At 38.1% G+C, this 15,465-nt stretch overlaps 1 protein-coding gene across 1 annotated transcript in view; it reads left to right on the top strand.

The window, feature by feature from the left end:
- LOC309398748 (heparan sulfate glucosamine 3-O-sulfotransferase 3A1-like) overlaps positions 1–15,079 on the top strand; it is a gene marked incomplete at its 5' end in the record, with an annotated part of 85,733 nt that extends 70,654 nt beyond the window's left edge. Inside the window, one exon of the mRNA XM_081965924.1 lies at positions 11,728–15,079. Coding sequence (XP_081822050.1) covers positions 11,728–12,346 — 619 coding nt within the window. The 3' untranslated portion in view covers positions 12,347–15,079. The remainder of the gene's footprint in view (positions 1–11,727) is intronic.
- Positions 15,080–15,465: the final 386 nt, after the last annotated feature.

The following is a 15,465-nucleotide window of genomic DNA, read 5'->3' as shown; positions in this document are numbered from 1 at the left end:
ATAGTTGATGTGATGTAAGGACTTGCTTCTGATTCAGCTAAGCATGTATAGTGAAGACCTTGAGCACAAAGATGTTTTCATTAGAAAAGAGGGGAAAGCATTACTCACTGATGTGTCAAGAATAAGTTGGGCACTTCACTGCAATTCTGTTTTTCATTCAGTGAAAACCATTTAAATTGCTTTCTTCCCAACATATTGCACTATTCTTAAACTCACTCTATGCCCTCTAATAGATGTTTTATTGGCAAAATAGATATGGGAGAAAAAGCTGAATTTGATTATCGCTCTTTCTTCCCATTTAAGCTAACAAGCTACCATGATCACTCATCAAACTCTCCCAAAAAGTCTGAAGCCAACCCCGAAGCATCCTCGCTTTTGCCAAACTCAGCTTACTGAAAACATGCCAAGGCCATCATGAACCAATCAATGTTCCTTTCAGCTGACAAATTGGAGACACAAGGAATGGCATTCAATCAGCGCCCTGTCCCCTGAGCCATCAGAGGTCTCAGCATGGCAAACTCATTGTCTCACTTCTATTCCACACAAAATGGAAAGAAAATAAATTGCTAAGACCCAGACCCATCCACAAACCTGTTCATGTTGTGGTCATTTGTCTGGTTTGTTTTCCGATAACAAGCCACCAAACTACAGAAACTAAAAGTGAGAAGCTCCTCAAAGCGAAAGCCCTGAAACTATAAAGTCACATTTGCTCTGGTGCATTTACCTGTCCCTGTGAATAACGATTGGACCAGGTGTTTGCAACTTGTCACTTTTCTCAGTAACTGCAAGCATGGCTGCATGTTGCAACATTGGGAGGTGCTTAGGAGGCAGGAGAGCTACCATCCCCACAAATAGGACACTGAAGCTCAGAAGGCAGATTGACTTCCATTTAGGAGGTGGGGTGAGGAAAACACTCTCATTAGTTGGAAAACAGATTGACCTCAAGTTCCACAGAACTGCAATATTGGCATTGCTCAAATAAATCTCAGTGGAGGAAGAAAACTAGCAGGCTTTATGTGATCAAGGCAGCTTTAGAGCCAGTTTCAGACTTCAAGCACAGATTCCTTACACTGCATAGTTTTATTGCTGATAATAAATAAAAGATTGAGCTAAAGACTTGCTGACAATAGGTAAATCTTACGGGATGCTTTGCACAAAAGAGACAAGTACATAAGGTGGCAGTTTATTCATTACTTTTTAAAAGAAATGGGGCCAAGAAGAAAATATGTCTATAAAACCTTATGCTAATTTAGAAACAAAAATATGATTTAAAACAAAATGCATCTTGCCATCATGGAAAAACTATAAATAGTTGCTGTGTTGCTGGTGAAAGTAAGCATATTCAACACTTGCACTTCCCTTTTTATGGTTCTTTAAGTTTAAATCAGATTTGAATGGGGCAAATAGGATTTTTTTTTAGGTGTAGGGGAATGTCCTAGAGCAGCCTTTCAAATAAACCACATGTTCCTGAAGCTTAGGACAGATGTAGCAATAGCCCTTAAACTTTTATACCGCTTCATGGTGCTTTACGTCCCTCTCTAAGCAGTTTACGGAGTCAGCAGATTGCACCCAACAATCTGTGTCCTCATTTTACTGACTTTGGAAGGAAAAAAGGTTGAGTCAACCTTGAGCCGGTGAGGATCAAACTCCTGGCAATCAGCAGAGTTAACCCATAATATTGCATTCCAACCACTGCGCCACCACAGTTCTTGCCATCATCTGTTTCACTTTATCCAGTTTCTTGCACGCACTATTTCTTGGTATCATTCATTAGTTTATGAAGTTGGTGTAAGAGGAGGCAAGCATCAAGCTGCCCCTTCCCTAAAGAGGTTGAAATCTCTACCCCACAATAAAGATTATTGGGGATGGAGGAGAATCATACAGAGTGTTCCAAAATCTTTCCCAACCTGCACACATTTCAAATAGAAATCAACTCCCTGTTTTTCTGCAATATCCATATTGGCTAGGAAATTTTAGAAGTTGAAATCCACTTTCAACTTCTAAAGTGTATTGTGTAGCCAGGTTGGAGAAAGCTATGTTAGATGATATCTAGCCCGGTCCATTTTGCACTTCTAGCACTTCTATGCTTGAATTGGATCGAATTAATCCTTTAGTCTGGTCTTTGACCAACTACTTTGAATAATATGAGTCCCTCCACACACCTTTACCCCAGCCTCTGTTTTTGTTATTCAGTGCCTACTTGAATCATTCTAGTAGAATACCAAATGAGATTGTGCCAGTTACTGGAACTAACACAGGGACCAGTTAACAAATGCAAATGTAAATTCAAATCCCAGTTTGCACTTTACTCTGACTTGAGGGGGAAAAAATGCTGTTAAAGAACTAATGTTGAATAGTACCCAGCAAGTGAGAGATCTAAATGGACTGCAAAGTCACTCAAGATGTGAAACCTCCCTGACTAAAAACCACAGGCATTTTGTGGAGTTGCGAGGAAGCCTAAAGAAACAGGCAGAAACTTCTTCCAGGGGATGGAAAACCACTGCAGTGACTGCTTGCTTGCTGGATGCTCCAGCAAAGAAATCTGTATTGATCTTAACAAGAGATGAGATATATGAGCAAAGAGGTCAGAGGGAGCCATTTCTGCCATTTTCTTTCAGGGTAAACATGGGGCAACTCCAGGCATACATGCTTTCTTCTTACAGCCCTGCTGCAAAATTGGATATGACTTTGGAAATCAATGCTCCACAAAGAAGAGATGTGGTTTTCAAAAGAAGCCGTTAGATTTAATTTTACTTGTTCAGCATGTGACAGTTGACTGCATCGAACCAATTTCAGTTCATTCACTACCCACCAGAGAGATTGATTAGAATCACCAACAGCTGTTTTTAAAGGTGGGTTTCCATACTGCTTGAAGCGTTGAATAGATTAAGATGGCGCCCTAATTTCCCTCAAATCATCACTTTAAGGCAGTGTTCCCGTGCACACAATTCCATTATATTTCTTCAGGAACTTTCAACAAAGTGTGTTTAGAATGTGACAGTGGATTGTGCCATAACCACCAGCTGTGGTCAGTTCCACTAGGGTGGCAAACTGACTTAAAAGCAAACCATGTTGCCGTAAGAAACCTTCTCCTAGAGGCAATTTCCTGATTTAGGTCTTATTACTTTTGGAACTGTCTTTAGGCCAGAGTCTTGCTGTGCATTTTGGGATTCATCATAGCAAATGCCACATTTGCCCCAGCCTAGCCAAAAATTATCATATCAAGTTCTGTTCCTTTTACCAAATAGAGTGACGTTTGTCTTAATGCACAGTAGACTGTTTGTATGAAATTTTCAAACAGGAAGACACAATGTCATTGAATACCAGAGGTGAAAAGGCTGCAAAATTTATTACACAGAAATGGACTTTCATATCCCTCCCAATTAATCCCAAATCTTAGGGAACCAAAATATATTTTCTTTCATAAATTGTTTGAGTGGAGATACAGATTTGGTTCAGGTTTATTCTGGAAAGCATATGATGCCTTTCAAAAAGAGAATAATTGGCTGGTTTTCTAGGCTTCATCTACATCACTCTCGGAGTACTTCCTTTTTTCCTTCTCTTTTTTATCTGTGAATATTTTTATTTTGCTTTCACTGTCAATCAACTTGCCAGCTGTCCGTTTTGGAAAAAGCTTAATGAATACTAATAATTAATAACAAATTAATACTACTATTACTAATTATGATGAATAGAGCTCATATGCAGTTAGTAACAGATTATAGTTGCAATGTTTCCTAATATTCGTTGGCACACTCAGAAAACCCTATCAGAGCTGTAATTCTTAATTGCATAACTTAAGTTGTTCACTTGGATTCAGACATTTCTCTGTGGAGGGAAACTGCCTTTTTTAAACAATCCTTTACAAACAATGATTTGGGATTCATTTGAAAAGGCTAATAAGATCAAAGCTAGGATACCATTGTCTTGGTGTTGCCATCCCAATTTTTTTTAAAAATCAGTTTTATTAAACTTTACAGTTGTACAGATCGAATGCAATACAAACTACGACAAATAAAAAATAGGGGAAAAAATCAAAAGTACAGAATAGAAAAAAGGAAGATAAAGAACAAATGTAAATGAAAGAATAGAAAAGGTTACAATATAACAAAAAAGAAATATTCCCCCTTCATCGGAAAAGGAATTCTCAGATCCTTAAATCCATATCACTCAGTCTGGGATGATAAAGAAAATGTCAATTTAGTGATTGTAGAATAACATCAGCCATTTTTAATCCTGATCAAATAAATCCACATTATATTCTCTCCCTTTGCTTTTTACAATTTTTATCTTTAATCTCTTCAAATAATGTCCTAAATCTTTATATCTATTCTTTTCACCAAGTCTTTCAAACTTTAACAGGTCTCCTTTGTATATCCAATATAGGAAAATTATCCAAGTTACTCTCCCTTTTAAATATTACTGTGTCTAAGACAGGGTCTTATTTCCTTTTGCCCCCTGAAATAAGCCATATTGGCTTATTGGCCTTATTTTTGAGGTAGTCTTATTATTTTTGAGGTGCAGGAGGCAGTGAGTGTAGTTATCTCATGGCTGCTGGTGTGTTGCAATATTTTCAGGGAGGGCTTCTTTTCAGGGGAGGGCTTATTTTACCACATGTGCTCAAATGCCCGATTGGGCTTACTATCCAGGGAGGTCTTATTTTGGGGAAAACATGGTAAAATATCAGCCAATTTAAAGTTCCGGCTTTAAAAAAAACACAGCCATTTTTGCAAGGGAAGGATCTATTCTATTAATTTAAAAATCCCATTTCAAGTCAATCCTTAATATATTTATAGCTGTTCAGAAATAACACTCTAATCACTCTTTTGCCATTTATTCCACAACATTTCTAAGTCCTTTAAGTTACACTTAAACATTTTTTTGTTTAGGATTGAAAGAGATTCACCCAATAAATGCCATCAACTTTGTCATTGCAAATGTTAATGTTTAAACATCAATAAAAAAGTAATTCAAAAAATGATTAAGAAATTAGGCTTAGCCATGCTTTATGTCCACATATGCCACATTACAATGCTGAGCATAAATGAAATCCCTCAACCCCAGCCACTCAATTTACCAGCGACAAAAATCTTTTCAGTTCTTGCAGTCTGCTCATGAGAGCAGTTTGGAGTATATGTGGGCAATCCCACAATCTCTCTTTCTCTGGACAAATTTTGACATCTAGGATCTGTGCTCTGGTCAGTGTTCTCACCTATAATACTGTCCTTTATGGGTATTTAGCTCACCATGTCCTTACAGGTAGCCTAAGAGAATTTCTCTTTTTTCTTAGTGCTGTCATAAGTCATAGTGATCATAATAATTGTAGGTTGACTCAATACAGATATCTTAGTTTCAGAAGTTTTTTCCCCAAACTATCTGTAGAGTCCAGTAAAAATCAAGATGGAGACTGCATTGGTTTAATAGAAACGTCAGTATTTTTTATGTGTGTGGCACATGAAAAAACAGATAGAACTTTCATTTCACTGTGGTGTTTGTGAACTTGACTTTCTTTTTTAATCACACACTATAAACACCGCTGCTTCTCTGAGACCTCAAATCTTGTTTCATTTGTCTTGGTACAGTCAGCTCAATGAATGTAATAGTATATAAAGCATGCAGGACCATACAGGTTGCATGATTTATCTTCTGATTTTCCTGGATTTTTCTTTAATGATGTTGTTGTACCATTAGCCCCTTCCAAAGGGGAGGCAATAGGAAGATAAAATAAAGAGGTAGAAATAGTTTATAAAGGTGGATCAATGAGAAGATCCACAATCTCTACCTTGGCTGTGCAGAGCCCCAATCGGATCAATTCTTAGAAATACTTTTTTTCCTTATCCACAAAGTTGAAATGGGAATACAGTTTCAAATGAGATCACTGAATGAAATAATGTGACATCTGTGACATTTGTTTATGTTTAAACAAGGATAGAATTGCACTGTAATTATATATGTCTGTGGTTCTGTGTGGTTTTGTTTGCATGTCTATGCAAATGCTCTCTCTCTCTCTCTCTCTCTCTCTCTCTCTCTCTCTCTCTCTCTCTCTCTCACACACACACACACACACACACACACACACACAGACAGACAGACAGACAGACAGACAGACACATAATTTTCTAATGGTTAGTTTATATGCAACCAGCCATCATAATATGCTTGAAGTATTTACCCAGACAGCCATCTGTCTATCTATTTAGCAACTGAAAAATCCTTTGATTTCCTCTCCTAAATAGACACTATAATCTTGGCATTTGTGTGTGTTACTTGCAATGTACATTATGCACAAATGAACAAATTCTGGAAGCAGCGAAGCCTGTGAGGTAATAGCAAAGGCACCGGGAAGCCATGATCCATAGTGAATTGAGGCTTTCATCAGACCTGCCCACCTCCGCCCCTTTCTTTCGTCCTTTTTGGAGCATTGTTGACTCACAGTGTTGCTTGGGAACATGTTTTCATTTTACTTCCTCCTGCCCACATATGCAAAAAAATAACAAACCCACCACCTTGATAACTCTGCATTAACAAACAGCTTTCATATTTAACACACTGTCATCTGAGCAGCAAAGCATCTCCTGAAAAACCACACCTAACTAACTACATGATGTCTGGCAAGGTTGCTTTCTGGAGAATTCTGTTGTGTACACTTTCCTGGCAGAAAATGGAAGCTGGAAGGATCAAAAAGATGTTTTTTTTTTAGTAACTAGCAATAATGTCATGCATGTCATAACTCGGTCTAATAATCATACCACTCAAACATTGTCTTGACTCTACGGTATAAAGCTCTAGCTGACTGAACTATATGTCATGAAATAAGGGGCTGGGGAAGAACCTTGCTTCATTGTCCTCCATGGAGATGTATACCCAGGAAATGAACTCTGCACTGTGGAGTTGCAGCAGTGCTGGAAACTGAAGAGCTGGTCTGCTTTTCCTGCATAAGCATGCACACCAGGCAGCTGATCATTGTGCACGCTTGCGTGCCAGAAACCTGGAGGACTAGTTGGCTGGTGCGCATGCACGCATGGGAAACTAGAAGTTCATTCTTGGGTGGGCGCATGCACCCTGGGCAGCTCCTCTTCCAAGTTGCGGCCCAGATGAGCATGCGGGCTTGTTTTCGGCACTTGGTGCTGAAAAGGTTCGCTATCACTGCTGTAGGGCAACCAAATGTTTGACCAGCTGTACTAGCCCAAAACTCCCTGGAGCCCTTTGGGATGGATCACTCCACTCCTTCAGAAAACAATAGTCACTGCAAGTCTAAATCTCAGTGAAATGGTATGTCCAGAGAGCAGACGTAAACTTTCTCATTTTTGGAACGTCCTCCTCTTGTCCAATGAACAAAAATCAAATCCAGAGCTTGACCTGCCACATAAAATAAAATAAAATAAAACCTTATTCTGTGACTTACTAGCTGTCTTTTCTCTAGAGGATGGTTATAAGAAATACAAAAAGTCACGGTTGTCTTCTGCAAGAAGTTTAGTGTTAAGATGTGAAGAGCCATGACAGCCCCAGTATGCCAGGTATTACCTCTACGGTGATCTGAATGTATACTGTACTTGATTAGATTCTAAAATTGGACCAATGAATTTGCTTAACTTCCTTTAACAATCAGTCTCTTTTTAAAATAAATAAATGAATAAATCCATTCTAACAATCTCACATATTTTTATAAGAGTTAAGCTACCCAGGAACATTTGCAGAGTTTAGTATTTTGCATTTTTCTTTAGTCCCTTGGAGTACCAGGAAATAATTATGATGATGAATGTTTCCGAACTTATAGGGGGTAAATATTTCTAATTGTCTACCAGATTAATATAAATATTAAAAGGTAGTTAAAATGCTCATGCAACTTTGGGAAAGAAGCTGGAAAGAACAAAAGTTATTAAAATAAGAGTCATTCAAAGACTGCTACATATTTTGATTGATACATTTAAGTTTTTTTTAAATTCAAATTTCAAACAATTAAGCCATTGTATATATAAATGCACATCAGTCCTCCAGTGTGGACATTTTAGGGGTTTTTTAATCTTGTCTTTCCACATTAACAGGTATTTGGCCCTACAGCACAGATTTATTGATGCAATGTTTTTACTAATCTACAAAGTAGTCCATGCTATGTTAGCTCTACTCCTAACAGTTATCATTCTTGGGTTTGTATATGGCCCCACACTTTTTCTACACAGTATTTGCTTGTGTCATTTCTACCTATTCATTCATGTCATCAAACAGAATAATTTCCCCTGGATTGTGTACCTTCATTCTGCACACCTTCAGAATGTTGCACAATTTCCCACCAAACTCATATTTGGTTCATCTATTATTTATTTATATTTCATATTTCTAAACTGCTCATCTCCCTCATTATCATCATTTACTGCACCTTAACATGTAAATATCATCTACCTACGGGTTTGTGCTTTTAAGTGCACCTATAGCAACCAAGTGGACATCAATTAATTCTTTCTAACATACTTTGTAGCTCTTTCATTGATAAGGAAACCTACAGCTTAATTTTCCTCTATCCTCATGGCCACACCACCTTCACTCAGTTCTATTGTCTCATTCCCTCTCATTTAGTTCCACAGACACATCCCTTTTTTATTTTTATTTCATTAATTTCTTGACTTTTTAACTTCTTCTTATTGATAATCCAAGTTACAATCTTCAGTGTGAGGTGGCTGATACCAGATGCCCCCATTGGATATCGACTTCCAGAGAAATGTGAAAATCTAAAGGATGATTGTGTTCCAGATCATGTGTTGGCTGTGAATGAGGATGCTTCTTGAAATGTGAATCGATACACTTTTCCCTGCTCCTATTTCTAATCTGAATATGTGTACACATATAAAACATCTTTGGCTTGATAGTGGCAGGCCAACAGCAAATGCTCCATAAGTACCGTCCTTTTAATCAGCAAAACGGCAGAAATTAATATCTGAAAGTACAGTGTGGTTTCATACATGTTGTTTGTTTTGTTTCCACAAATGAGACCTCAGCTGTTGGAACTCGGCAACTTGAACAGAGGACTGACTGTCATTCTGTAGGCGGCAACTTCTACCAGAAGAGTGTGTGTGTGTGTGTGTGTGTGTGTGTGTGTGTGTGTGTGTTGGCGTTTACTCTGGCACATACTTAATGGCAAAAAACCCCAACCTCTGAGAATTGTGGCTAGGTTAAGGATATAGCAACTGAAGATCAGAAAAACAACCACTATATATCCATTTGTGAGTACATTCAAAAATGGGCCTGCTGCTGCACCAGTGTGCGATGATATGTCACTCTTTGTTCAGTGTGCCCAAGGGCATCCACTTGGAAGCTAAATCTGTGCTGTTTACAAGCTTGCCTACTGCTGCTCTTTTCTTCGTCAGCTGAAAAGTCTATAGACAATTTTCCATTCAGTAAATCACCATCAGCCACTGCAGAACAACAAACAAATGAAAACTCCCCAGCATCGGGAAGAGAAATGGAAGGTGTTAAGTCAAGAGGAACTATCACATTGTATGCTGCTGCTGTGTGTGTATATACTACAGCTATCTTGCTGAATGTGTGCCCTTGGGTATTAATGGGTAATTACCCATCCCAGAACTAAACTATACATACGTTCCTCTTTTGGGTTTCTGGTGTGCATGTGCGCATGATGATCAGCTGGCCAACGTGTGTGAGGCAGTGCTGGAAACTGGAAGAGCTGGTCTTTTGCTTTCTGGCATAAACATGGGCGCTGGCCAGCTGATCGTCGCATGTGCATACGCACCAGTAACTGAAAAGACTAGCTGGCCGGCATGCATGCTCACACTGGAAACCAGAAATTCATTTTCCGGCGCACGCATGCCCCATGGGCAGCTTCTCTTCTAGATTGCACGCACGTGCGCTCTCTTTTTGGCACTCAGTGCCGCAAAGGTTTGCCATCACTGCCCTAGTTACTCAGGAGGATAGCCAGCCTGAGTCTGTTTCTAATACTTTTCTCCATGCTTATGCACCTTTTCAATGGATTCTAAATAGTTTTTCCAAGATCATCTCCATGGCTTCTCACAGTCTCATGTAAAAGGTTCAGATGCCTGCTGGTCTCACATCTAACTATTTAAAGAACACCTAGTGCTTAATACACAATCAACAGTTTATACACAGTTACATTATATAGTGAAAGCTCTGTATAATGTAATTGTGTATAAATCTATTCAACATATAAGTATGTCATTACATTGCTTGAAAGTAGTGCCTGTAGGACAGACTCTTGTCAAATAGGGGATGATCCTCAGTATGTGAAATATTGGTGCAAGCTTCAATATTGTAAGTTGAGTTTTGAAGGACCCAAGTGAACATGGATTTCAACATTGAATGCTGAATTTATAGATACAGTCCAAAAAACACTCCTCTTTAAGGAGTTGTCTTCCTTAAATAAGTAATTAAGCCAATGCATCCTCCACTGGCCTACAAACATTAAAATAACAAACACCCATTTGTTTGGGCAAATAGCATTTCAAAATTGCTCTTGCCGAAATATTTCTGTAGCCCTGATCATTTTTAGTGGCAGTTTTCCCCCAATTAAATCCAGATGTCACCAGTCCACACAGCCTTATGTCTTTGGAAGATGCTCAAGTCATTAGTCAATCTCTCCAGGGTTGTGGCATAACGTTCCTAGTGGCTCCCAACAATATAGAGTCAGTGGTTTCAGTCTGCCAACGAGCCGAATGTTCATTTCTTCAGAGTGTGAAACAGATCATTGTGCGGCCAAAATGCCAGCTAAAATGTTCAATTCTTCACATAAATCCACTTGTAAACATAACCGTTCTTTGCTATTTACTACCTAAATAATTCTTATTAACAAGAGTACATAATGTTCAACCTGCCTGTATCTGACCTTATGGTCAATTTTCTGGGGAAATCTGATTTGGAGGAGCTGAATTATGGTGGGCCTTTTTTGGGGGGGTGAACTTTATTTTTAACAGGTGACGGTTGTAGATCTTTTTCTTAAACAAATGGTCCTACCAATGCTTAGCTTCATGAGTTTAGGAAACCAATGCTAGATAGCACGATGAGATAAATGCACTGCCTGTATAATCTTATATTAGAATGAAGTAATTTTGAAATGTGATGGGACCTTTTGATATAGTACTGTATAACTGAATAGTAAATATAGGAAAATAATAATTCACAAGACTCTTGCGCTAGAATAATTTTCATATGCACTTTTTCTAGAGATCATTTAAATGTTTTTAAAGCCCTTCCATCTATTCTCCCAAATTTGTAAACTAATGAATGTGATGTGGAAGTGACCAGAATGCTGAATTTGGATGTTATTCTCAAAGGCCCATTCAATTAGAAAAACCACTTAGTGTTCCTGACTTTGGCCTAATCTATATAGATAACAATTGGTCTGCCATTTACCAATTCCATGTGACAGAACAAATAAGGATTCCAACTTTCCATGAATTATCTTGTCTGATACAATATTGGTTGATAAGATATTGTATCACTCACTAACTTTTGGTTGGTTGAACTCAAAAAGCTAAGTTTTTGACCTTACACACCATCAGAATGTACTGGGCTTTAAGAATTAATCTCAATTCAAAAGACACCTTATGCATTAAAAAAAAAACCTTGTGCTCAAATGTTTTAAAATTTCCCCCATAGCTGACATCCCTTATATGAGTTCCATTATTTTCTATGACTGAGCTGAAGATATGCATGTACAAATGTGCAGCTCTGCAAATTCTTTCTTCTGTTTTTCATTAGGGAACTGATGCCAAGGACTCTTGATGGCCAGATCACCATGGAGAAGACGCCCAGCTACTTTGTCACTAAGGAAGCACCAGCTCGCATCTCCTCTATGTCAAAGGACACCAAGCTCATTGTGGTGGTGAGAGACCCGGTCACCCGAGCCATTTCTGACTACACACAAACCCTTTCCAAGAAGCCAGACATCCCGTCCTTTGAGAGCCTGACCTTCAAAAACAGGACTACGGGCCTGATTGATACCTCCTGGAGTGCCATCCAGATTGGCATTTATGCCAAGCACCTAGAAAATTGGCTCCTGTACTTCCCGCTTGGGCAAATCCTTTTTGTCAGTGGGGAGAGACTGATCAGTGATCCAGCAGGCGAGTTGGGCCGCGTCCAGGACTTTCTGGGCCTCAAGAGGATCATCACAGATAAACATTTCTACTTCAACAAAACCAAGGGGTTCCCATGCCTGAAAAAGGCTGAAGGCAGCAGCAAGCCCCACTGCCTGGGCAAGACGAAAGGACGGACCCACCCCGACATTGACCAGAAAGTCATACAAAGGCTGCGAGAATTCTATCGGCCCTTCAACATGAAGTTCTACCAGATGACTGGCCATGACTTTGGCTGGGATTAAGGCTGGAAAAATAGTAATTTAATCATATTAAAAGGAAAAATATATTTTTGTACATATCAATAGAGATGGAAATCTAATATTTGTGCTAAAGTCTAGTGATTCCAATTAATATTTTTGTTTTAATGCAAACATATATTTACTTCTTTTGTTATTCAAGATTTATGATATCCAGTTCCACAAATCCAGAAGACTGCCACTTAACTTATGGATAGGACTGTTGACTATGAGACCTCACAGAGACAGAGACAATTATTTACAATATGTTATTTTTGGAGTTTTTATAAAATAATCTGGTGCCTCAGTCTGTGGATTCTAGTATCAGTGCCCAGATGTTGTTTTTTTTTTAAATCAGCTTTAGTTGGTCATGTTGGTAACCAAATAATCAGGATTGAAAGACATTTTTACCCCATTTGATCTATTCTTCTTGGTCAATTCATATACGTTAGATTTAGACTTCTGCATTGCTAAAGTGGCCGAAAAGAAATTTTAAATGAGTTTCAGGGTTAAAAAAAGTCACTAATCATTTCAATTCTTTGTACACATTACAAAATTATTTATGCATTTGATCCTCATGTGACTTAATAAGGACATTAGGACAGCAGCCTCTGTCTGGCATGATATCAGATTTTATTCAAAGCTGCGAGGAACAGAAGATAACATTTTAGCTCTGCTGAAACTTTCTAATATCCTACTAAGTAAGGATGCTTTTTTCTGTTTGTACTACTAAAGCTAATATACACCCTTGAGATCGGGTCATTAGGCATTTACTGAAGAGTGATGTGAGGCCTTGTCCAAACATGTGACCCCCCCAAATCTAGATGTTTTCTCAAAGAAGATCCAATATCCAAACTAATTAAGATAAAATATCTTCATTATAGTTTGAAAGGCATTTCAAAGCCTTATTCGTCCACCCCCGAGTCACCCACCTGTTGTCTTCATAAAGCCTTATATTGGCTCAGATTTCCCTGCCCACAGTCGAGTGACAGATGGGCTGAGTTGATGAGTCAACAGTAGGGAAAAAAAGAAAGCCAAGTCATTTTCCCTGTCATCTCTCCCACTTAAACTCAAGAGGTCATTGGGTCATCAGTCACTACCTCCAACCAACCAGCATAGCTTTCCCTGTTGGCTCAGAATGTCCAACTCTCATATTTTTTTTCTGAAATTGTGCCATACAACATTTGAGTAAATATTTTATAGCTACCCCAACAAAGAAGGGAAAATATTTTGTTGTATCTCCAACTTTTATGTCTTAGGTATTTCTGAGTTCATGATTCATTCCAAATACAGTTATCACCTACTGGAACAGCTGTTGTTCCTGTGACTCTAAAAGACAAAACACTAACAGCAGCAATATGGACACAACCTCTATTTTGTTGGATTTTTTGAGCTCAAACCTCTCTAAAATGCATGCCACACTGCAACCATTCTAAGCATTAGGAACCACAACACTGTTTAATCTATGGTTCATCCTACAGTGTCTTCTCCCCCCCAAGCCCCCTACCACCATTGGAGCAATGAAATTATTCTCAATTAAAATGTACGCCATACAAGTAATAACATGAGTTTGCAATTGGTCTGGCACTTCTATACCAAATCCTAGACAATTGTTTGCTGACATGACAATCTACAGTAATTACAGATCTAGAATAATTTATTGTCTCATTGTCTCTGTGAATATTTGTACCATTGCACCTTTCCACATAGAATGATGCATCTTTTCATATTTCTGTCAGGTTCATAGTTGCACTTGTAAAGCCAAACTAGAAGTGACAGTGGCTGATACATGTCTTATTCCATTTCTATCACTTTACTGCTAAAGTAAATGCTGAAGAAACACTCTAAATATCCCCGTTTCCAACACCTTATTTCTCACCAGTCTATTGCTCCAGACTGTTTTTCTTTCACCTCATAGTTGAAACTGGAAAGGCTTAAAAGTTGATGGAAAGAACTTGCAGCAAAGTAAAGTGCAGATTGGACTATTTGTTTATTTGATTATTAAAATAACATGTACCACATTCTGAAAGCAAATGACCAACAGACACTCCACTTCATCTAGCTTAGCCTTAATTTGTCTTTTTCAAGTGTGTCTCACTTTCGTTAAAAATGCAAAGTGATGTGTATCAAGTGAGCATGTGAAGCTCTCATGCTTGCATAGCATATCCCAGCAAAACAATTTAGTGTCATAATGAAACATTATATGAGTCAGAAATTATATCTTACAGCAAATGAATGCCTGTTGTCCTTTCAGAGTCTGGAGCAAAGCAGTTTTGTAATATCTGAATAAATCTTGTGAGTTTATTTCCTCTCTCTAATTTCCTGGAATTTGGGTGAAGAATTCCAGATGAAAACATGATATTTTAAGGGTGGGGGGAACAGTGTCTGCATCTCTGTAGATGACATCAAACTGAAATGTTCTAACATGGAAGATATATTTTATAAATTGTGATGTTCAGCTCTTAGAGAATCAGTAAGAGAACAGAAAATGTTCTCAAAGGTAATACACTCATTCACTCACCAATATTTATGCCTGAAGGATTATCTTTATCTAAAATGTCATCAGATGAATTAAGGACAAATATTGATTTGTAAATGGCAAAATTCTATATTGTTGTTTTTCTGTAATGGCTAAATCAAGGCCTTGTTCCACTATTGGAGATTGCAATGTCTTTTTTTCTGAATGTAAACCTACAAATTTCTTGCTGAAAAGATAAAGGATGCAGCTTTTGAATATTATTCCAAAATTATTACTTTTTACCATGGCAGGATATATATATTCACAAGTTGGTTAGTAAATAAAATTTCAAGTCAGGTTGTCAAGAGGTCTGGTGAACGAATGTCATACTCTTCAGAATAACTGATACAATAAATGCGAACAGATGCAATATCATTTTATATTTTGTGAATTTTGCAGCTCCTTTTCAAGAACGTATCATATGCAGTTTTTTTTTATTTTAAATAGTTACTGCTTTATTTTTCTTTTCGTTCCAGCATTATAGGGTAAACTATCTAAAGCAGGGGTGTCAAACTCACGGCCCATGGCCCAAATGTGTCATGTGCTGTCCACGCCCTCCCCCATTTTAGCAAAGGGGGGGGGAAAGTTGTGATATGTCAGATGATGA

This window comes from Natrix helvetica (assembly GCF_964273705.1).
Source record: "Natrix helvetica genome assembly, chromosome: 1".
Lineage (NCBI taxonomy): Eukaryota > Metazoa > Chordata > Lepidosauria > Squamata > Natricidae > Natrix > Natrix helvetica.
Note: the sequence above shows the minus strand (reverse complement) of the source record. Positions and strands in the feature narration are given on the sequence as shown.